The following is a 24,348-nucleotide window of genomic DNA, read 5'->3' on the forward strand; positions in this document are numbered from 1 at the left end:
AGCAGCACTGTCTACGCGGTTTTGTAGACATGCTGGAGCCACAATAGTGATGACGGAGCAAACGCAGCTACTGTACATGCAGCTACAGGGTACAGTGTTTGTCCTGCTTGTTTTCTTTTTATTTATTTTAATTAATAATATTCATATTACATCTCAATTGTTATCCCATCCCTTGTATCCTCCCATTCCTTCCTCCCTCCCGCTTTCACCCTATTCCCCTTCCCTATGACTGTGACTGGGGGTGGGGGGAGGAACCTCCTCCCCCTGTATATTCTCATAGGGTATCAAGTCTCTTCTTGGTAGCCTGCTATCCTTCCTCTGAGTGTCATCAGGCCTCCCCATCAAGGTCAAATATGGGGCACCAGAGTTCGTGTGAAAGTCAGTCTCCACTTTCCACTTAACTCGGAAGAATGTCCTGTCCATTGGGTAGATCTGGGTATTGCATGTATTGTCCTTGGCTGGTGCCATAGCTTGAGCAGAACCCCTGGGCCCAGCTCTGCCCATCATAATGTTCTTCTTGTAGGTTTCTAGGACCCTCTAGATCCTTCTATTTCCCCAATCTCCCATAGTTCTCTCACCTAGGGTCCCTGTAAGATGTCCTCACCTCTATCCCGCTTTCCTGCTAAGTGAAGACTTTCATGGGACCTGCCCCTTGGGCTAGTGTCAAGATATAAGTGAGTATATACCATTTGAGTTTTTCTGCTTCTGGGTTAACTCACTAATGACCATTTCTAGTTCAATCCATTTGTCCACAAATTTAGGAAATTCCTTGTTTTTAGTAGCTGAGTAGTATTCCATAGTGTAAATGTACCAGTTTTTTTTTTATCCATTCTTCTACTGAGGGACACTTAGGCTGTTTCCATGTTCTGGCTATTATGAATAAGGCTGCTATGAACACGGTTGAGCATATGTCCTTGTTGTGTGCTGGAGCATCTTTTAGGTTGTTTTGACTCAATCTTTGCTTGCTTGTTTGGGGATGGTGCACTTGTGGACTATGTATTCGAATGTGCCCCAGAGCTGGCTGCAGTGCAGATGTAGGCACTGTCATTTTTCTGAGAATCTCCTGTCTCAATGTTGTGTAAAACTTGTTCTCTACCATCTCTGATTGGTTAATAAAGAAGCTGTTCAGCCAATAGTTGGGCAGAGAGGACTTCCATTCCCAGTCAGGGGGTCTCAGGTAGAAATCTGAGGAAGAGGAGGAGAAGGAAGAGGTAGGAAAGAGAGGAGAAAGTTGCCGTGAGGACAAAGACAAAGTGGCCAAGGCAAGACTAAGATGGCAAGTAAAAGGGGGCACATGGCTGGGACGCAGCCAGTATAGACGGGTTAGACTAGATCATTATCTGCCCAGCTGTAGCAGTTTAAAGCTTATTAATAAATCTAATAGGTCTCTGTGTCATTATTGGGAGCCAGAATGGGAATAGAAAAAACCCCTATTCTTTATTTTACACTTGTTATCCGGCCACTCTCCCCTTTTGGAATGAGAATGTTTATGTACTTTGTGCCACTATATGGTGGAAATCCCTAACTTGTGCTTCGAATTTTTACAAGAGCCCATGATGAAGAGTTTGCCTTGAGTTCTTAGAGTTCTCTGGCCTCCATGTTAGAAAGGTTGAGACTTTGGGACTCTTGGAGATAAACCCAATGCATTTTGCATTATTGGATGGTATTAAACCTTTGAGGGCTAGGGCAGAATATTATGATTTAAAAGTGATGGTAATGGGCTCATTTTATGCAGAAGATGTAACAATCCTAATGTTTATAGAAATAAGAGTTCAAAGGCATAAAGACTAGTGGGGCTTTAAGCAGAATAAAGACTAGTACAGCATAAGTGGGGCTTTAAGAAGAAACAGAAATATCCAGAGTGCTATCTAAATGCCTTCTCAGTAGACGACAGGACAGGACAAAGATCAGCACAGATACAGCAGAGTTGAACAACACTCTCAATCAACCTGACCTAATCTGATACGACAACAACATTCTACTAAACAGCAGAATACACATTATTTTCAAATACACATTTATCAAGACAGACCATATTTTGAGTAATAAAATAGGGCAATTAAACAAGGATTCAGGGTCCCCCAGAGTTGGGGTTATATACCCAGCATGGGTGTTGGGAATGACATTCAGGTCCTCTGCAAGCACTCTTAACCACTGAGCCACCTCTCCAGCCTCTTGCTTTGTGTGTGTGTGTGTGTATACATATACATACATACATACACATATATGTAATTTTTAACCATTATTTTTAATAAGAAGGCAATAAAGGCATTTTATAAACACTTCCATGTCAATAAAATTGACAAGCTAAGGCAGACATAGCAGGACACGTAGCTCAGACTTGGAGTCCTACCAACTGTGGGACTGTGATTAGGACAGTGTTCAAGAACACCCTGGGCTACACAGAGAGTTCTAGAACAGTCCAGGTTATAGACAGAAACCATGCGTGAATGACCGAATAAATAAAATTAACAACCTAAATGAATCAGAAAATTTCAGAAAGACAAAATACCAAAAACTCATGTAAAAAAAGCAAAAGCAAAAACCAAAAGGTAATGCAATTTTGGGACACAGTGATCCATACCTAAAATCCTAGCACTTTCAAGCCTGAGGCAGAATTGCTGTTAATTCCAGGCTAGCTAGCCTGAGCTACCAATGAGACCCTGTTTCAAAATACCTCAAATAAGTACTCTACTTCTGTATATGTTTTAAAATGAAGACATAATTAAGTAGTAGTCCACAAAGAAAGTTCCTCAATGACTGGACTGGTTATCCTATCAAACAATTCTGGAAGAAATACTGTGGCCATAAGAGCCACTCTTCTACTTCCCAACTCACTTCATGAGGCAAGCATCACCTTAATGAGAGCACAAGACAGACCAACTCACTTCATGAGGCAAGCATCACCTTAATGAGAGCACAAGACAGACCAACTCACTTCATGAGGCAAGCATCACCTTAATGAGAACATAAGACAGACCAACTCACTTCATGAGGCAAGCATCACCTTAATGAGAACATAAGACAGACCAACTCACTTCATGAGGCAAGCATCACCTTAATGAGAGCACGAGAGAGCAGACAAGAATTAGAGACTGTAACCCTGAGGAAGTTAAGACACAAAACTCTGGACAAAATTTTAATACATCAAAATCAAACACGTAAGAGGGTGAACAGATGACAACAAGTGAGTTTACCTCAGAAATGCCAGGCTAGCATTAGCATTGATTAAACAATGAAATCTATCACCTCAGCCCTGTATGCTGGCCCTCGCCTTTAATACCGCATGTGGGAGGCAGAAGCAGGTGGCTCTCCACGAGTTCAGGCCAGCCTGGTCTACAGAGTCTAGGCCAGCTAGGGGTACATAGTGAGACCTTGTCTCGAAACAAAACAACCCCCCAAAAATCTAGCACTTCAACTGAACAGAAAACCCATACCATCTTCATAAACACACAGAAGCATTTGATAAATCCAACATACAGCTCTAATAAAAACTCCTAGCAAATCAAAAACAGAAGGAAATTTCTGAAACGTGATAAGGACAAGTATCAAACAAAACCCTGTTGCTATCATCATATTTAATGGTAAGGACTGAATCCTTTCTCCCTAAGGTGAACAAAACACAGGTAACTGTCCTCAGCACTTCTACTCAGTACTACATTGGAAGACCTAGATAATGCAGTAAGAACAAGAGATGGGGGCTAGGAACGCAGCTTCACCCACAGAGGACGCGCCTAACACATGTTTGATGTCCAGCACTGCAAGGAAACCAAAAATGAACAAAAGACTAAACTAAAACGGAAATTTGATTCACAGGCAAGAGGACTATGTATGCAGAAAATCTCACTGAATCTACACACAAGCTATTAGAACTGGTGAGCTTAGTAAACCTGAGCACAGTGCTGTGTGAGGAGTCTACTTTATGGACTAGAAAGACGGCTCAGCAGTTAAGAGCATTCATTTTTCCAGAGGACCTGGGATTGATCTGCAGCACCCACGTGGTGGCTTATCTGTAACTCCAGTCCCAAGGGATGCAGCACTTTCTCCTGGCCTCCACAGGCACCACACACATTCAGTACACAAACATACACTCCACCAAACATCCATATGCATAAAATAAATTTCTAAAAAGTCCTCCTTTTTACTACATACTAACAGGGAGTAAACAGTTACTTTCAGAATACCATTTATAATAGTATTAAAAGGCATGAAGTAGGGGGCTGGAGAGATGGCTCAGAGGTTAAGAGCACTGGCTGTTCTTCCAAAGGTCCTGAGTTCAATTCCCAACAACTACATGGTGGCTCACAACCATCTATAATGCGATCTGGTGTCCTCTTCTGGCCTGAAGGCATACAAGCAGGCAGAACACTGTATAAATAATAAATAAAAGAAATCTTTTAAAATATATGAAGTATTTAGAAGTATGTCTCAGGCCAGAAGTTGGAGTGTGTGATGGGAAAACATCACCTGGGTTGAGAAGCCAAATACTGGCTTGCTTAAATCCTCAAGGATCTCTGAGCTGTTTTATCACCTGTGCAATGATAACACTTAACTAGATCAATGGCTCCAGTGTTCTGAAAGCATTACCCTTCTAAGGATTTGCTGTAGCCACGGAACTGACCCCAGGATGTTTCAGTAAGTCTGTACACTTGAGGAAGTTCACAGTACCTTGGAGTTTCACCAATAGGGCTCCTGACCATCAACATGTGGGCCACGGAATGCCCAAAACCTAAGTCCTAAGGCTGTTAAGACCTCGGAAAACTACTTAATAGAAAAGAATGCCATGGAGCCCTAATTCCCCACCACTGACCAGTTTGATGGAGGAAGGGTTCTCCACAACCGAGTAAGTAGGCAGAGGCAGCATGATGAACTGAGTGGTTGGAGCAGAGGGGCTATTCTCACTTGAGTCCTGTGGGCAATGGAGAGGACAGTTAAACAGTGTGCACAACACCCAAGGTCACCCACAATACTGGAAGACCACATCAAACACAAAACTCACACAATGTGCTCCTCCAGTATGCTCAGCAAAATAAAGTTATTTCAAATTGAGAAGCTAACTTAGAATCAAGGGAAACGACTACCACAGAAGGCATGCTATGATCATTTCACAGGTGAGAAATAGAGCTGTAAATGATGGCTTAGGGTGCCCCAAGATCCCATAAGCACTTAGTAAGAAAACTAGATTCTTCTGACCCTATTAAATGTTATTAATATACCCTTACGTGGTAGCAGAGATGGCTCAGTAGTAACAAGAACTAACTGTTCTTCCAGGACCTGGAATTATTCCTGGCACCCACACAGCAGCTCAAAATCATTCTTAACACTAATTCCAGAGGATTCGACTCCCTTTCTGGCTCTCTGGGTCCCAGACACAGAGGTGGTGCACAGGCATGCATGCATGCAACACTCACACAACCCATAAAACAAAAAAATTTTTTTTAAAAAAAAAAAGCACCATGCTAAGCTGCCTCCACCAGACCAGTGGCAATGCTCAAGGATCATAAAACAGCACTGAGGCAACAAGTAATAAACAGATATACTGGGTCTGGATAGTTTGGGGTACCTGCTTTCTTATACCCAAGTCATTGGGTATACTAAAACACACTGGCCCTCTTATCCTCAAGAGGACTCCCATTTCTCTAGGATGCTATCCTATCCAGGGAAACAGAGGGGCACACTAACTAGGCCAACTGTGGCATTTCCCCCAGAATCAATGAGATTTTTGCTTTCACCTCAACTGAGAATCCCTTGGTACATTGGAAGACTTTTTTTTTCTTTTTCATTAAAAAAAATATATTACATTTAATTCACCTATCATGTGAGATTCCTGAGACAGCCTGGGAGGCAGGATGACAACTTGTGGGAGCTTTTGGTTCTCGAGGTTTGACAGCAAGCACCTTTACCCACTGAGCCATGCCAATGGCCCCACGTCCTGGGCCCATAGCCTGTCCCTGAGGAGAGCCTTTCTTCCTGTTCCCATCTACATCCAAGAGTTCTTTTCAGCAATTCCCACATATAGGTCAAGGTGACACTGTGGGTTTTTTGAAAGAGGCTTTAGGACACAAAATCCTAACTGTCACTAGTAGCATGATGTTCTTGGCTTAAACGCCCTTTCCGGGGCTCCTGCTAATGTCCCTCACATACCATCTCAAGTGAGGAAAACTCCCCCTGAGCTAGGCTGAGAGGATGCCTGATAAACTGAGAACTCTGGACCAAGTCCAAAGCCCAGAAACACTGAAGTACCATATCTATACCCTTCATTATACTGTTCAAAACCACAATGTGCCTTTTTAAGAATACCAGACAAAGAGGAAGACATTAGTGTACAGCCACTTACCCTCATGACTGTTACCACTGACAAGCTCTCCCCAACCTGGGAGTGTGGCACAGCCAGGCTTCCAGCAGGGAGGTCTGACGAGCCATTGACTAAAGTCTCTTCAATCACGAGGCTTGTCTGGTAAGGTTGGTGGCTCTCTCCTACCTCCAAGGACGCCTCCTCCAGGAGCACATCGTGACTGAGGATCTCTGAGGTGGCAATCTCCTGTACAGCTCCTGGCTGGGAAAGGGCTCCCACCTCCTCAGCCAGGGCCTCCACAGCCAGGCACTGCTCTGCCACGCCTGCATGGCTGGCTACTACATCCGGGGAAGAGTTAGACACTACGGCAGATCCTTTAGAGGACATCTGGTTCTGAGCCACACATAGCTCTAGCTGAGGGCAGCTCCTTTCTTCCTGCAGGGTGCTCTTGGGAATAATGATGTAATCCGATCGGGGAAGAATCTTTCGGAAACCTGGGATGTCCGGAACCACAGCAGTCAGTGCAGACAGCTTAGAGTTCTAAGAATGTGGAAGCCAAGAGGGAAATAAGCAGAGATAAATGGATGAAGAAAGAGCTCACGAAGTAATTTTTATTAGTTTTGTTTGTTTGTTTGGGTTTTTTTTTTCTTCAAAAGGAACCAGACTCAACTGCCTGACCTAATTCAGAAAAGACTAGCCTCTGTCAAAAGCAACATCATCTTTATTCTAATCAATATACTTCACTTGCTCCAGAAGCTGTAAAATGGATTAGACTCTGTTGTTAGGTCTTTCTGCATTGTTGGCATTGAGCTGGGGGCCTCGTGCATCCAGGGTAAATGCTCTCTACACCTGTAGCACTAAGCTCTGGTGAGAATGCAGATCTTGGCACCTAAAGTGTGAACGAGAACATCAGGTCTGCATAGTCTTGAACAAATCTTATTCTCTACTGAAGCTTGGGCAACCACCATGGCTTTTGTTGTTTATTTTATAAAGGAGTCAGGCAATTTGTGAGCTCCTTTTAAAGCTTTGATACTTCTGAGTTATAAAGTAACAATTTAAATACCTTTACTCAATATGGTACATCAGAATTCTGACCTCAGTAATTTCTCCACATTTACAAGAATGATTAGGTTACTGAGTTAAGAAAGTGTTGCGAGAGAAATTATGGGTGGTGAGGAACTATGTCAAAGGTGCTGAATACATTAAGGGGGCCCCGGGGGAGAGACCTAGCATCTTAACATTCAGAAATGCATTGCAACTTGTAACTTAACTTTATCTCTAAAGTAACACTGTTAGTATTACCAGTTAATACAGAAAGAAATCACAGCCAAAATTCATGAGGCTAAAAGTCCAAGACACATAATTTGGAAGAAATAAAAGCCTGAACTACAGACCAGTTTTTCAAAGATCACGATCAGGTACCAGAAAAAGTTCACATAGCAAATTAGTGCCCAAAAGGGAAAATTTGATTTTTTTTTTTTTGTTTGCTTTTTTTCAACTTAAAACTAAAAGTCATCCAATAAGAGGAAACAGAACAAAGTGAATGGTTAAATAAAAACCCAAGTTTAATCGAGAACAAAAATTCAAAGCACCTTTTAAAGGCACACTAAAATCAAAGGGGAGATTGATGGGACTGCTCAGGGCTTAAAGGCAGCACTTGGGAAACGTGAAGGTGGGCGGGACTGAGACCTTTATGGAACTTTTACTGGAGAGAGAAAGGGAAATGGTGTTTTCAAAAACACCCTCAGAAGAAGACACATTAGGGCAACAAGATTAAATGGTGGCAAGTAAACAGAATGGTCTTGACCGAAACAAAGAAAACAGGACTAGATGGCAAAAACTATACAGACTTGGAGGAGTAACACAAACATCACAGGTCCTGCATTTATTTAGCAGGAGTCCTGAAGGGCCACTAGGAAGACAGACAGTCTGCCAAAGGGCTCTAGACAGTCTCTCAAGATGCACACTCATCTGCATGTCAGGCAATCTAGAAGACAAACTGAGCACAGAAAACTTTTCCAAGCCTCAATGCTCCAGAGGCTCACTAACTGTCTCTTTTTCTTCTTACTAGATTTAAAAAAAAAAAAAAAAAAAAAAAAAAAGATTTTTAGATTTTACATGTATGGATGTTTTGCACGTAAGTATGTATGTATGTATACTGTACGTATGCCTGGTGCCTAAGAAGGTCAGAAAAAGGCACCAGATACCTGGAAATGAAGCTACAGATGGCTGAATTTGCCATGTGGGTGCTGGGAACCCACATGGATTCTCTGTAGGAACAGCCAAGTGTTCTTACCTTCTGAGCCATCTCTCCACCCCAGACCTGGACTTCTTATCTACTGAAGAGTAACATTTATGGACCAGGTCAGAATGTCATGTCACAAGAACTCAGATAATTGATTTATATTATAAATTTTAATTTCAGCTATTTAGTTTTATGAGTGTTTTGCCTACATCTCTACATATTACACATGTGCCTATTACCCTCAGAGGTTTAAAAGAAGGGGGGGGGGGGGAGCGGTGAGGCAGTTGTCCTGAAACTAAAGTTATAGGTGTCATGAGCCACAGTGATGCTGGGAAGCAAACCCAGGTCATCTAAGAGCAACAAGTGCCCTTAATCACTGAGCCATCAACTGCAGCGCTACATTATATATTTAAATGTTATGATTGCTACAAGTTACATTTTGTAGGCGAGAAACTTATCCATTCAAACATTTAAATGATTCTTCCAGCATCACTTCTCTCGTATCTTGATGGTAGTGGTAGAAACGAGTGAACACAAATCAGGAAGAAAGTCGCTGCATATGATTATAAAATTCAGTCTTGAAAAAGAACCCAATCATTCCAGAGTTAGTTGAGATTATCAGACAAAAAGGCTGCTCCCTTTACTGTTTTAAAAGAGGTTGGCACTAAGAATGGAACCCGTGGCAAATGCTCTGTCCTATGACTACAGACTTTAGACTCCAGAAGTCGTATGGAATAGGTACACTTTGCTTACACTTTATCTCTTCAGCCTCCTCACCTTTGCTGAGGTTACTTCCCTTCCCAGGCCTGTTATAAACACCCCATTTAGTGGTAGAAATACAGGCTGGCATCTCCTAGACTGCAGTGACACAAAGCTCCTGGAGGAAGAGGACAGTCTAGACAGTGAGGACAAATAATCTGATGGCAGTGGCAGATGGACTCCACTAAGGAAAATCCAGTTCTGCTATAGCATTGCTGCTGGAATCTTTGCCCTTTACAGTTCCAAAAAGAAGTTAGGACAATTGTCCAAGTTAAGAGAGAGAGAGAGAGAGAGAGAGAGAGAGAGAGAGAGAGAGAGAGAGAGAGAGAGAAGAAAGAAGAGAGGGGGAGGGAGGGAGAGAGAGAGTAAGTAAGTAAGTAAGTAAGTAAGTAAGTAAGTTTGGTTTAAAAGGTTTAGGCCTATAATCACAATATGTTAAAAATGTTAAAAAGCCAAGTTGGGGAGGCATACAGCTCACTGGCAGTGTGCTTGCCTAAGAATGAAGGCCTAGGTTCTATCACCAGCACACACACAAAAAACTACTTAGAATTTAAATGGTCATCAGTGTATTCTGTCACTGTGAACTAACTAACAAATGGCAGACCAACAAGATGGCAGCCTGAATGCATCCTTGCTGGTTCTTTAGTTCACGTACTCAAAGCTCAGTCACCACTATGAGTGCTGGCTTTAACCTTGCTCTTTTCTTTTAGTATAGTTCATAGCCACCTACAGTAACAAAGGACACTGCATTACACAGTCAGCTTTACCTCTTTCCATACAAACCTACTTACTGATTGTTATGACATCAGCTAAAACAACACACAAATTATGCTGCATCCAGTTAGCAACATGAAAACATGGTGTAAAAGAAGGAGCTACAAATTACAGTAGAATTTGTAAAAGGACAGCCAGTCATGGTAGGACACACCTTTGATCCCAGCACTCAGGGAGGCAGAGGCAGGGGGATCCCTGTGAGTTCAAGGCCAGCCTGGTCTACCAAGTGAGTCCAGGACAGCCAGGTCTACAGAGAAACCCTGCCTCAACAAACCAAAAAGAAAAAATTCATAACGGGAACCAAAGGCTCACTATAAACAACTCAGAAAATGCCAGTTCTCTGTACTGCTGCAATTAAAGTACAGAGCATCATGAAAATGGAAGCAGGCATAATACCAGACTCAAGAAGTCACAAGAACAGGGGGGTTGGTCTCCCCATTAAACCAATGTCGGGGGAAGGGGACTAGGAAAAAAAAAAATACTTACAGGATCCAAACCTTCTTTCTCTAGTTTGGCCTTCTCCAAGTAGTAACTTCTCTCAGCCACGCTGAGGAGCCGCCAGCTCTCACTAATCTTCTTATTGATCTCCGACTGTGGGAGATGGGGGAGCTCCTGCTGCACTTTCAAGTAGATGTCGTAGTAGTATAGGAGGTAAGCAGACCTGCAGAACCAACAACTGCCCTTATTCAACCAGCACTCACTGTCATGTTAGGGGTGTTAGTCAGACTCCAATAAAGCCAAGCCAAAGCGTTCCGCTCAACGCACTGTCTGCAACAAGGAAGGGAAATCAAATGCAGACCATCTGTAACCAAATACAGCCAATGTGCAGAGGCCCTGTCATTCCACTCTCAGGCAAAGGTTACGGTGGAGGCTCAGTATACACATACATTACTACTCTGCCTTTGGTCACCTAACTGGTCAAAGATCAAGACTGAGAGAAGAAAGCTGGTAATTATCAAAGTAGTCCAGTCCTGGTAAGTGCAGCTAGAAGTCTTTAGTATTCAAAGTTGAAAGAGAAATTAAAGTAGATAATATCAGTAGAAATCACTGGTATCACTTGTAACTGTAATGTTACTAATGTCTGTTTAAAATATTTAAATAATAACTGTCTAACAGAAAAATAGAAGTGGCTACAGATTCTAGCATTACAAGGCTCAAGTTCTTTTAACAGGCTGGGTCCCTCTGCACCCCAGTCTCTCTCCCCTACATCAATGCCCATTCAGACTCTGAAACTGCACCCTAAGTGAATCTTGTGTCTTTTTCAACATAGCTTCCCAAGCAAACGTGTTGATAAACAGCATCAGCAACCAAAAATATCAAAATATTAATGCTAACCTGGGTTTCTTGGCCTTTTCTCCATGTATTTTATACTTTTTCTTCTTCTTAGGTGGCCCAGGGGAAGTGTAATAAGCATCCTCAATCTCCTCCATCAGGACAGTTACCTCAGTACCATCATACGACGCATCCATGGCTGGAGAAGACACAAGTCAACACAAGTTCTAAGAATCCGATGTAACAGGAAAGCAGCCTCCAGGGCAAATCATCAATTCTGTCAGACATTTCCTCAATTCAACAGATCCCAGGAAGCACATGGGGTACTTGATTCTTAGATTCTTGGGGCTCCATTTTAGCCCTCCTGAATGAGATACAGCAGACCCATATAATGAGAACTCCATAAAGAACCAGACTTTTTTTTTTTTTTTTTTTTAAGAATACCTGGCCAAGAGTTAAAAGTTCTGGCCCTATTCTTACAGTTTCATCACTTTAAACGACACTTTCAAGGATTCATTTAAACATGTAACAAGGAACTTTATATATAAGAGATTTAGTTACTCTGACAGCTTGTGTGATTTGGGCCAGGGCTTCTAACTACTTTAGATTAAGTTGGTACGGTGTTGGAAAGATGGCTCAGTGGTTCCCGGCATCCACATGGCAGCTCACAACCATCCCTGACTTCCTTTCCAGGAGATGACACGCCTCTTCTGACATCCACCGCAGGTACTAGGCATGCACATGGTGAACAGATATACATGCAGGCAAAACGCTAATATATTTACAGTAAATAAGTATAATAAAAATTGTTTTAAAGATGTCTCACCTTCCCACAGATCTGTGTTTATATGTTGGGGGGCTGTTACTATGGCTGCATATGTGTCTTAGGGTTTCTATTGTTGTAATAAAACACCAATACTAAAAGCAACTCGGGGAGGAAAGGGTTTATTTTAGCTTAAGTTTGGTTCCGCATCATAGTTCACCACTGAGGGAAGTCAGGGCAGGAACTGAACGCAGCACAGGCCATGGATGAGGGCTGCTTACTGGTTTGTTCTTTGTAGCTTGTTTAGTATTTCTTATAGCACCCAGGACTGCCAATGGGCTGCCCCTGCCCCCATCAACCATTAGTCAAGAAAATGCACCACACACTTGCCCACAGGTTAATCTGGTAGGGAGTATTTTCTCAACCGAGGTTCCCTCTTCCTAAATGCCTCTAGCTTTTGTCCAGTTGATGTAAAAACTAGCCAGCACAATATGCAGGGGAGTGGGTTGGAATGTGTGCACGTAGCGACCAGAGGTCAATCTTGGTAGTTTCTTAGTTGTTGTCCATCCTGTTTTTTGAAGAGTCTCTCACTGGCCTGAAGCTCACTAAATTGTCTAGGCTGGTTAGCCAGCGAGGCCAGCTATTGCCTAGCACTGAGATTAAAGTGAACCACCCCCACCCCCTTTTCTCTTCTTCTTCTTTTTTTTTTTTTAACATCTGAAGCTTGAACTCAGACCCTTATGCTTCCCCACAGTAAGTATTTCACCAAGCAGGCCCATTCCCACAGATTCACATGTAGGACTCAAAGGATTTAAATCACACAACTATTGGAGAACAGCCAAGTACTATACTAATAAAAGAGTTTATTATTAAAAGACTATCATCTGTAGTGAGGATATTTAACGACCCACCCAAGGCCAGTAGGCCCCACATATCAAAAATAGGTTTTTAATCCAAAAAAATTCAGCTCCTAATCCTTTTCTTCACAATGTTACACTGCCACCCGACTTGACTGAACCCAATCTTCTATACTAGGACTATTTAATAAACTCTGATGGAAGTGTTCTGTTAATGTTGTCCAACATAGCAGTCACTAGTCACACAGGTTACTAAGCGCCTGGAATAGGTATAGTAGCCGAAAGTGGACTAGCTTTCAGTATGTTTAACTGTAACTGTATGGCTAGTGGCTATAGTGTCAGACAGCACAGACCTAAACAGAAACCTTGCTGGTGAGTTTGTGTATATTTGTAATCCCAGCACTTAGCAAGCAGAGACAAGAGGGTCAGGAGGAGTTCAAGGCCAGACTACAGTACATCAGACTCTGCCTAAAAACAACAAACAAACAAACAAACAAAAAACACCAAAACCCAAAGCCCCCGGGTGTGGTGGTGCACACCTTTAATCCCAGTACTTGGGAGGCAGAGGCAGATGGATCACTGTGAGTTCAAGGCCAACTTGGTCTACAAAGCCAAGTTGGCTACCAGGACAGCCAAGGTACACAGAAAAACCCTGTCTCAAAAAAACCAAAAAAGCAAACCACAAAAAACAAATTATATAAACTAACAAACAAAAAACCAAAGCCAAAAAATAAAAATAAACAATAACCCAACAAAACCAACCTAGCTCTCTGGTGCCACCCTAAAATAAAACAAAAACAATACTTTTTTTGGGGGGGGGGGGTCTAGAAAAGACAGGCATAAAAATCTGAATGAATAGTTTGAGAAGAGCTAATTCAGGTAGATCTCTGTGAGTTCTAGGCCAGCCTGGTCTACAAAGAGCGTCTCAGGACTGCCAAGGCTGTACAGAGAAACCCTGTCTTGAAAAAAAAAAAGAAGAAGAGCTAATTGTGGCCAAGCACTAAGTTGGAATTTCACCCACTCAATCCTAAGAGGGAGAAAGATCCCAGGATCCCCTGAATTTGAGAGAAGCATGGTTGCTCCTGGAAAGCTACAGAACAAAGAGTAGGAAATGGAGCTGTGCTAGAAAACACAAACAGGATGAGAGGTATGCACAGAGCCCACACAACTCGGTTACATCTCACAAGTAATAACTGATAAGAAAAGAGAGAAAGCCGGGCGGGCGTGGTGGTGGCATACGGTCTGTAATCTCAGCACTCAAGAGGCAGAGGCACTGGACAGAGGTGAGTTCAAGGCCAGCCTGGTCTACAAAGTGACCCAGGAGACTTGAACAGAGACAAGTGTACTTCCTGTCCTAAATCTCAGCTATTTATCCTAGGAAATGAAGATCAATAAACTGTGCCTAAGCTTTGGGATGTATGACCCCTGTCCCCACCCATCTTTTGTTTTGTTTTGTTTTCCCTAATTTTTATATGTATGAAAGGGTGCTGTGTGGGTGCATGTTCATGTGTGTGGGTTGAAGTATTAAATATGTGGAACCCCAAGTTACTGTCCAGAATATTACTAGATCACTCTCTCCTTTGAGGCAGGGTCTCTCAAGCAAAAGCAGACGCCCTGCCTAGCCTCCTAGCATCCTGTCTCCACTTCCCAAGACTATTACTGTAGATAGGCCATGGCACCCACCCAACATACATGTGGGTCTTGAGGAGCCTAACTTAGCCTCTTACAAGTGCTTTAACTGCTGAGCAGTTCCTAAAGAATACTTTTCACAGATGTAAAAACTAAGCCCCTCCTCTACAACACCCCAACACCCAACATTTCACCCCCATTTAAAATTTTTATTTATTATTCACTTTATGTGCACGGGTGGTTTTGTCTCTGTACCATGTGTGTGCCAGGTGCCCCCAAAGGCCAGAAGAAGCCATCAGATCCCCTGGAACTGGAAATTACAGATAGGTGTGAGCTGTCATGTGGGTCGTAGGAAATGAACCTGGGGTCTGTAGAATAATCTCTTAACTGCTGAGCCATTTCTCTAGCCCCAATCTTAAAGCTATACACCAGGTTAAAAGCATATTCCTTAGGTAGTTTATAGTTGTGTCAGCTCTAAATGATTTCTCCCCTGCCATTTTCCTTAAAACCTTATAAAAAGGAAAAAGGAAAACAAACAAAAACTTGCTTCCTAACAGTCACAGTAAAACCTAACAAGAGAGTTCACAATGTAGCTCTGTATGCAAAAGGCAAATTAGGAAGGGCAGCTGCAGTTCAACATTAAGGACATATGGTGATCAACCTTTTTGCTGTGTATGTGTAAGTATAAGTGACTCCCTTCCCCTTAAAAGCCTTGTGAGCCAGGTGGTGGTGGCGCAAGCCTTTAATCCCAGCACTTGGGAGGCAGAGGCAGGTGGATCGCTGTGAGTTCAGAGTCCAGTACAGTCAAGGCTACACAGAGAAACCCTGTCTTGAAAAACCAAAAGGGGGGGGGGGGGAAAGGAGTATTACTCCAGGAGACTGCCTGTAAAGAATGGTACATCGTGTTTTAGCAGCCAGAACTAACCAAGTTAAGAGTCAGTCACTATACCTCGGGGCATAAAAGAGCTATCTTGGGTTTCTGTTTGTTTGACTACAGGGCCCTGCACCTGGGTCCGAGTTTGTTTTCAGATCCCAGGCCTCGGTACAGCACAGCATAGCAAAGAGATTCAGAAAAATAGGAAGGTTAAAAACAGCTCTGAGGGTGGGGCGTGGTGGAGGCAAATGCCTACAGTTCTAGGACTTGGGAGATGGGAGGACAGGGAATTAGGTGAAAGCTAACCTCGAGGCCAGCCTGGGATGCATGAGATCCTGTCTCAAACACCAAGACAGGAAATTAAGAAGGGCGTCCTTTTGAGGACATAAGTTTGAGTCCTAATTTGGGTTCTACTGATGAATAGCACTATTGCAGATTCCTAAGGCCTTAAACATGCGACTTTGCCTCTTTCAACCTTTATTTTCTCATCTGGAGAACAGAAGGGCAGCACTTGAAATGAGACACTTTCATTACCCTATCAAACCTTCTTTGGAACCTCAGATGATGGCTTCTAGCAGATCAACCACAGGCTACTTTCTTTCCCTCTCTGAGCTACTAAGATACAGACTAAAGGGAATGGTTTACCGTGCAAGTAAGGGGGCAACTGAACTGGAGAGGCGCCCCACACTCAGGTGGCTGAGCAGCTCAGCGGGGCGGGGTGAGTTTAGAAGGCGGGACTTACCTGGAGGAGCTTGCGAGCCTCGCGACTCACATTCCCGGGGGTACCTGGCCCCAGGGCGCGACAAGGGTGCTGGTCGGTGCACTCGCGCTCCCCGCTGCAGGCGAGAGGCGGCTCCGGTCGTGACAGCGGTAAAAAGAAAGTGGAGGCGAGAGCTCGCGCACGCATCCCGGGGGCTGGAGGAGCCCCGGCCCCGCGGCCCCGCCCGGCGACACACGGTGCGGAGTCGCCACAGCCCCTTTTGCTCCCCCTCCGAATCGCGATGCGGAGTCGTGAAGGGCGAGTGGAGGACCGCGGGTTCGCGCACAGGCTCGGCAGATGCCTGCCGAGGGCCCCGGGGATCAGTCCCCCGGAAGCCCGAGGAAGAGAGCAGAGACACGAGAGTCTTCGCGGCACCGGTGCCCTGGTGGCAGCGGCGACAGCACACCAAGGATCGCCAGGGAGACCCGTCCCGGCGGCCCTCGCGGCGCACCGGAAGCGGCCGGTGCGCGTGATTGCGTGTGGCCCTCGCGCAAGCGCAACCGACGTGTCCTCTGCTGGAGCCGATTGGAAGCTTAGGGGCTGAATGGGACGGCGAGGGGGCGGGAGGCGAGGTGGGGGGTGGGGGTGCGTCCGCTAAGACAGAGGGAGTGCTTCCGTCCAAACTTCCCGGAGCCGGAAGCTGGGACTGAGGTTGCGGGAAAAAGAGGCCACCCTCCCCGGTGCCGGGCTGTGGGACAATCAGGTAACAGAGGCGGAGCTATGCTGAGCTCTCGGCCTCACCTTTCAGATCTTTCTTACTGGTTGAGGCTGATACTTAATGCTGCAGCAAGCTTCCCTCCTCACTCCCGTGAGCAGTAAAAGTGGTGACTTTCTGGAATGTAGAGCTCTGGGAATGTAGGACTGGATTGGATTTTAACATCATCAATTTTGCCACAGTCGACACAGGAGACTGATCCGTTTGCACGGCAGAGTCTGATCAGGTGTCTTCTTGTCTTTGGCCTGGGGAATGTACATCGGTGGTAGAGGGCTTCCTTAGGATGTCCTTAGCCTTGGCTTCAATCCCCAAGAGAAACCCCCGCCCCCCCCCCCCCCCCTCCAACGTAATGGTTTGGCCAAGACAAAAGATCCTCGCTTGTCTCTTCATCTTCCCATGTCTCCTCTCAGAAGTTGTCAAAGCAAGTTATGACATTCATGTATAAACTGACAACATGGCCATTCCATGATATGGTTGTAAGGGGAAGGTTTTTATTGTAGAAATGAGAGAGAACAGCCAGGGGCATCTGGAAGAGTCCAGAACACAGAAAGAAATAAACTTGAGTCCAGATTTAAGCCCGTTTCTGGATATTTGGGCTGCATTTTGGAGTTTTGGGAACTGGAGTTTCATTTGGACCCAACAATTTGGAGCATTACATTTGTCCTCCTACAAGGAGGTGGTATTAATCAGAAAGTTCGTCATGTGGTACCCTGCAGCTGGTTCCCATCTCTGTAAGTGACATCAGCACCCCCTGGATTGTTCAGTACTCCAATCCAGCAATCTGAGAGTTACCCTTCACTCCTTCACTTCACACCCAGCCCACAAAAACAGCTCCGCCAGAATATTTCCCACCGTTCTCTCTAATCCAACCTTCCATATCTGATCTGGACCGTTACTCTGCCCCCATTCGGTGCTGAGGACTGAGACCTGGGCCTTGTCCATGGTCTCGCTGTGTTACAGAGCTACACTCCCAACTCGAGGATTCCTATGTCCTTCTCTGGCACCAGTTCTTTTAAACTGCAGTCATTTGGGGTTTTGTTTTTGTTTTTGTTTTTCCTCGTGTTTAAGGCCTTTCAGGAATTCCCTGTTAACCTCCAAATCTTATAGGGTCAATTCCCAGGATGTCAAAACTCAGTACTGAATAAGCAAATAAACAGATTTTAAACTGTTCTCCTGGATGCTGTTTTTGTCTGACCACACTTGGTAGAAACGGCATTTGTTTTAAATCCTCAAAGCTCCAGATTGAGCACTGACACCACAACTTCTCCAAATACTTCTCCCTCTCTCAGGCCCTTGTGCCACCACTCTGGCTCCTACAGGCATTGAGTTTGGAGCATTTAATTTGAAAGGGCTCTTTGGAGTGATCTGGTCCGTTGGGTTTTGCAACAGGAGTGCCATTTAGGCCTTAAAACTCAGCATGTAGTCAGTACTATCTGCCGACAGGAAAACAGAGACCTAATTCATCATCAAAGTCTTCAAAGTCTTCGACTTTCTGGGAAAGTCTAAATGTACTTATCCTGCTTTTTGGCTTTTGTAGTTGTGCTTCTGTCTAACTGTTCCTGCTAACTGAAGTGTGTCAACCCAGAATATGGGTTTTGTGCTTAAAAGCTCACCATGAGAAAGCTACAATGGGCTCCTGAAGTCGCTCTGGTGGCTACTCCACAACAGTTTTCAAATATGTAATAGATCAGAGTCACTTTGCGCTTTTAAAACTAAATATGTCCTCATGAAGCTTCCATCTAGTAAGTACCAGGTCGGGCCTCCATATCAGATATGATATATCCTCCCTGGTCGAGTCTAAAGTCTTTTTGTTTACTTATTTATTTTTGGTTTTAGTTTTTCGGGACAGGGTTTTTCTTGTAGTCCTGGCTGTCCTGGACTCGCTTTGTAGACCAGGCTGGCCTTAAGCTCACATCACTCTGCCTGCCTCTGCCTCCCGAGTACTGGGATTAATGACATGCACCACCACACCCAACTATTTATTGTTTTAAGACAGGGTCTTGCTGTATAGCTTTGGCTGGCCTTAAACTTTCACAATCCTCCTGCCTCGGTAGCCCTAGTGCTGGGATTACAAGCATCTACAATTATGATTAACTTAATTTTAAAACAGAAAACAGGCGCCCAGAGAGGTATTATGCTATAACTCACCCATTACTTCTGCCATTATCTCCTACCCAAACCATAAGCAATAGCATCCAAATATCCCAATCCATTTCCCACAAAATAATGAGACTGATTTTTGTTTGTTTGTTTTTCCAGGGTTGCTCTGTGTAGCCCTGGCTGACCTGGAACTCACTCTTTAGATCAGGCTGGCTTCAAACTCAGAAGTCCACCTGCCTCCGCCTCCTGGGTGCTGGGGTTAACTACATGGGCCACCAACTGAACACTGAGATAGGTCTTCTTAAAGATGTAAAGTAGGCAGAAAATAGTGATACATCATAGTGATCTTAACCCCAGGAGAGACTGAGAAAAGAGGATTTCCAGTTCCAGGTCAGCCTGCAACATGGCAAGAGAGGAGCTAGAGACAGACACCCAGAGATTATGAATGAGAATGAATGGACCTTCCCTCTGCAGACTCCTGGGAAAGCTTGAGTAGCTTTCCAACGTACTAGAGTAAAGCATCTGTTGCTTACCACAGCTTCTGAATGCTCTGGCTCTCCACTCTGTGTCATATACTTGGAGTCGTGCAAATCCTTCAGGGCATTTCAGACTCTTTCCTGCTTTTGAGATTTTGCTGCTGATGCTCTGTAGTTGCCTGCAGTACCCCTCTCTGATGCTCTCCAGGGAGATCTCAGCCATCTTCTCTATAATGTTGTAAACAGATTCCCCCTCCCTCACCCCACCTCTGCAGTAAGAAGGATTGAACCCTGGGACCTGAACATGCTAGACAACTGCTCTACCACCGAGCTACACCCCCAGCTTAAAAAAAATTTTTTTTTTGAGATAGAGTCTCATTAATTTACAGAGGCTGACTGCCAACTGTTTTTGTCCCCTTAATCTCCCCAGCAGCTGGATTACAGGCTTATACCCCCACCCCAGACAGATTTTGTCTTGTTTTGCTTTTATTCTTTGCAATCATCTGTACTTTTCTCATAGCACTACACTCTGTCATTGCCTAATTTATCTGTTTATATACTGTTCCCCTCCATTTATGTTGGGGACTCTGTTGTTCATCACTGCGTCCTTGCTGCTTGGAACCTATAAATGCTCATTAACTAAACGTGACACCCAAACAGTCTCCCGCAATCAAAATCTTTTTACGATAGATCATGAGAGAATTTGATGTTCTCATTTTGGTGGACTTTTGAGCAGGGCAGTGGCATTCCAGATAATCTGAGATAATAAATCTTCGTGGCCTGGACTAGCTTCTTTCTCTGGCCTGTTTCTGTATCTATAAAACAAGTTATATAGCTCCTTGAATGTATAGTGTGCTACTTTGTGCAACCCATGTCAGTCTGTTGCCATAGCAAGCAGTGTAAGCAAACATCACTATTCCCAGGCTTGGAACATAAGTAGATTTTCTTCAAGATCCTTTCTGTTTTAAGTGTTCTGAGCCTGCTGGTTGTCTGATAATGACAAAAGGCCAGTGGCATGAGTCCTGTCTTTCCTGATTTTTTTCCTACTAGAAAACTTTAACATTCTAAAGCCTCATTTAGGTTTCTGATAGGTTTATATTCTTGTGTTTGCCACAAATATGGAAGGAGGAACACCACAGCCCTCTTAGTGGTGGCCCAGCCCCTTATCCCCGAAAAATGGTGAAGAAAGGGAACAAGAATTGTCAGCACTTCTGCCTGGAGGAGAAAATGAAGATCGTGGCAGCTGTAGGCATCACTGCTATTCTGTGTACTTTTTAAAACAATTGCGCCAAGTTAAAAAAAAATGTGCAAGAGTCATGTGTGGGACCCCAGAGGGAAGGGACGAAGAGTACTCTGGTGGCACAATAGGCTCTTTTTGCATGGTTTCAAGAATTCACACAAAAACATTCTCATCCCCAGCTCTGTTAATCAGAAAAAGCATTCAATTTGGCCAACATGCTTGACTATGAAAATTTTCAAGCAAGTGTGGGCTGACTGAACAGATTTATAGATCTCCATGGAACTGCTCTGAAAGCTTTCTGCAGAAGTGCAGGCGACAGTTAATGGATAGAGAAGATTAATGACATAATTGCAGACTATAGTCCAGAAGACGTTTTTATTACTGATAAGGTCGGAATGGGGCTTTTTCCTAATTGCTTCCCCTGCACACACTTCTCCTGAAGGGGTCTGTGCTGGTTGGCTTTAGTCAACTTGACTCAAATAGAGATATATCTGGGAAGAGGGAATCTTAACTGAGCAATGCCTCCATAAGATTGGCCCTGTAGGCAAGTCTGTAGGGTAGCTTCCTGATTAATAGTTGATGTGGGAGGGCACAGCCCATGGTGGGTGGTGCCAACGCTGGGCAGGTGACCCTGAGGTGTAAAAGTCCTGGGAACAAGCTGGTAAGCAGCACCCCTTAATTGCCTCTTTATCAGTTCCTACCTTGAGTTTCTGCCTTGAATTCCTACCTTGACTTCTCTGGATGATGGACTGACTACAAGCTATAAGATAAAATAAACCCTTTCCTCCACAAGTTAATTTTGGTTATGTTGTTTATCACAGCAATAGGAACCCTAAGTTAGATAGGGACCACTGTAAAGAGGGCAAGAAACCCCTGTCGTAGTTGACAGCCTTTGTTGCAATATTTACACAACAGAAAACATAAAACCATTGATAGTAAGTCAGCCAGCCCGCAGTGTGGAAGCGTGTCTACCCCACCTGTGATTACTGAGCATGGATGACACTGGCATGGATGACATGGCACCGGATTAATGAGTGGTTGATGCAAATAGAGACCAGGATGAAACAGGCAACACTTGACAACTGACAAGTGACAAGTGCTGTGCTCACAAGACACTTACGTACTCAGAAAGGATTTAAGTCAAACATCTATCTTCAAACTGCACCGCTGTCTTACAGCTACAGAGTCTTAGCATAACTCACACCCTAGAAATGGTGTCCAGGAGCCACCTTCTAAAAACAATTCTCCTCCGGCTCAGCATCAGTGAAGAAGAAGAAGATGAAGATGCGGACCTCAAGCAGGCCATGGATATGATTGCTACACGTTGTGGTGAGTGAAGAGGTCAGATTATCAAGGCCACACCTACTCCAACAAGGCCACACCTCCTAAGAGCACCACTCCCCGTGGGCCTATTGGGGCCATTTTCTTTCAAACCACCACATTCCACTCCCTGGCCCCCGTTGTCATGTGGCCATATCATAATGCAAAATGCATTTAGTCCAGCTTCAAAAGTCCCTATAGTCTATCGCGGTATTAGCACTGTTTAAAAGTTCAAAGTTCACCATCACCTCAGAGATTCATGCAATCTCTCAAGTGTAATCCCCTGCAAATTCACAGTCAGAGCGCAGATCACATACTTCCGACGTATAATGGCACAGGGTGTGCGTGTCTGTTCCAAAAGGGAGGAAAGGGAGCCCAGTGAGGAAATACTGGACCAAAGCAAGACTGAAATTCAGCTGGGAAAACTCTAAAGTCTACATCAACATGTCTAATTTCAAATCACTCTTCAGATCTCCAACTCCTTTTATCTTTGTTGACTGCAGCACACTTCTTTCTCTAGAGCTGGTTCCACTCAGTTAGCAGCTCTCCTCAGCAGGTATCACATGGCTCTGACATCTCCAACATCTTGGGGTCTCCAAGACAATCCAGGCTTTACTTTCAAAGTTTCACGAACTGGCCTCTCTAGGCCTCCATGGGGCGGGGGAGACACCCCTGCCACACACCTGGCCTCTGTGGCTTTCCTTAGTCTCAGAGGAGATTCCATAACCCCTTTCTTGTATCCCTGACACAAGGATACAAAGTTTGCTTGCTGGGGCTGGAACATGGACCCATTGTTCAAATACATCTCCACCAGCTTTCTGTTTCTGATGGTTTCCTTCACTGCCTAAGCTTGGCTGTCCTGGGACACTCTCTGTTGATCATGCTAGCCTTGAACTCTGATCTCTTCATCTCCCTGGAGCCGATGGACAAAGAGATGACTAGGGAATGGTGCATACTAATAAAGCTAGAAGAGAAGAAGAGGTTTCCCTGTCAGAGAAGCAAAAAAAAAAAAAAAAAAAACCAAAAAAAAAAAAACAAAAACAAAAACAAAAAAACCAACAATAACAACAAAAAACCCCACCACAAAAGCCATCTCAAGTGGACAGAAACTTAGACAATTCTCCATTGTGTGGAGTTCCCAGATCCTGGTTTTGGACAGTGTTTTAGGGTGAAGAGACACCATGACCAAGGCAACTCTTACAAGGAAAATATTTAACTGGGGCTGGCTTACTATGTCAGAGGTATTGCCATCATGGTAGGACATGGAATAATACATAGGCAGACATGGTGCTGGAGAAGGAGCTGAGAGTTCTATATCTTGGTCCACGGACAGCAGGAAGAGACTGTATGCCACACTGTATGCCACACTGGGCTTAGCTTGAGGATGGGAGGTCTCAAAGCCTGACCCCACAGTGACACACTTCCTCCAACGAGGCCACACCTCCTAATAGCGCCACGAATATGGGCCAAGCATTCAAACACATGAGGCTATGGAGCCATACCTATTCGAACCACCACAGACAGCTAAATGGTGTAGATGAATATTTAATAGAAAGAATGACCCAGAGTCTTACTACTATCAACATTGCAGATTTCTTCCTAACAAAATAACATAGGAAAGGGTGGTATAGTGCTTGCTTCACATGCACAAAGCCCTAGTCCCCTCCTCGGCACCTGTAATGTGCCCATGGTAATATAGGAGATGGTACCAGTACCAAGGTCATACATATGTGGCTTCATAGTGAGTGAGTGCTGGAGGCCAGCCTGGGCTACATGAGACCTTGTTTCTAGAAAAGTAAAAATTAATTTTGTCTTCTACTTTTAAAAAATGTACTTTACAAGAAACTTTCTTTTGCTAATGTGGTTTGAATGAGATGTACCCCATAGCCTCGGGCGTTTGAGAACCTGGTCCCCAGTTGATGGCACGGTTTGGGAAGGCTTAGGAAGGCAGGCTTTGAGCTGTCCAGTGTGCGCCTTCTGCTTCCTGCTTACTGGAGGCTTTCAGCTTCCAGATCCGTCTGCCATGCCTCCACTCCACCATTACAGCCTCTTATTTCTCTGGAACCATGTGCCAAAATAATCTCATGCCTTTGCCATGGTGTTCTCAATACAGATAAGATACTGAATTAATTTAAATAAAAGATTATTTTTATGACAGTATGTACAGTACTCTGGGATAATAAAGAAGCTTCTTGGAATGGGATTTGGGAAACACAACTTGTCTAATCTGTGTATTCTCCTTTGACTAATGCAATGCTTCTCAAACTTG

The 24,348-nt window shown here is 44.2% G+C and overlaps 1 protein-coding gene and 1 pseudogene across 2 annotated transcripts in view; both read right to left on the minus strand.

The window, feature by feature from the left end:
- The window catches only part of Hmgxb3 (HMG-box containing 3), a 37,418-nt gene extending 25,846 nt beyond the window's left edge, over positions 1–11,572 (minus strand). For both annotated transcript variants that reach the window (XM_051163380.1, XM_051163379.1), the window contains exons 1-4: positions 11,409–11,572; positions 10,560–10,734; positions 6,338–6,835; positions 4,811–4,909 (exon numbers count right to left, since the gene is read on the minus strand). In XM_051163380.1, coding sequence (XP_051019337.1) covers positions 4,811–4,909; positions 6,338–6,835; positions 10,560–10,734; positions 11,409–11,542 — 906 coding nt within the window. In that variant the 5' untranslated portion in view covers positions 11,543–11,572. The remainder of the gene's footprint in view (positions 1–4,810; positions 4,910–6,337; positions 6,836–10,559; positions 10,735–11,408) is intronic.
- Positions 11,573–15,545: 3,973 nt separating this feature from the next.
- Positions 15,546–17,885, minus strand: LOC127204276 (uncharacterized; annotated as a pseudogene).
- Positions 17,886–24,348: the final 6,463 nt, after the last annotated feature.

Source organism: Acomys russatus, chromosome 20 (genome assembly GCF_903995435.1).
Source record: "Acomys russatus chromosome 20, mAcoRus1.1, whole genome shotgun sequence".
Lineage (NCBI taxonomy): Eukaryota > Metazoa > Chordata > Mammalia > Rodentia > Muridae > Acomys > Acomys russatus.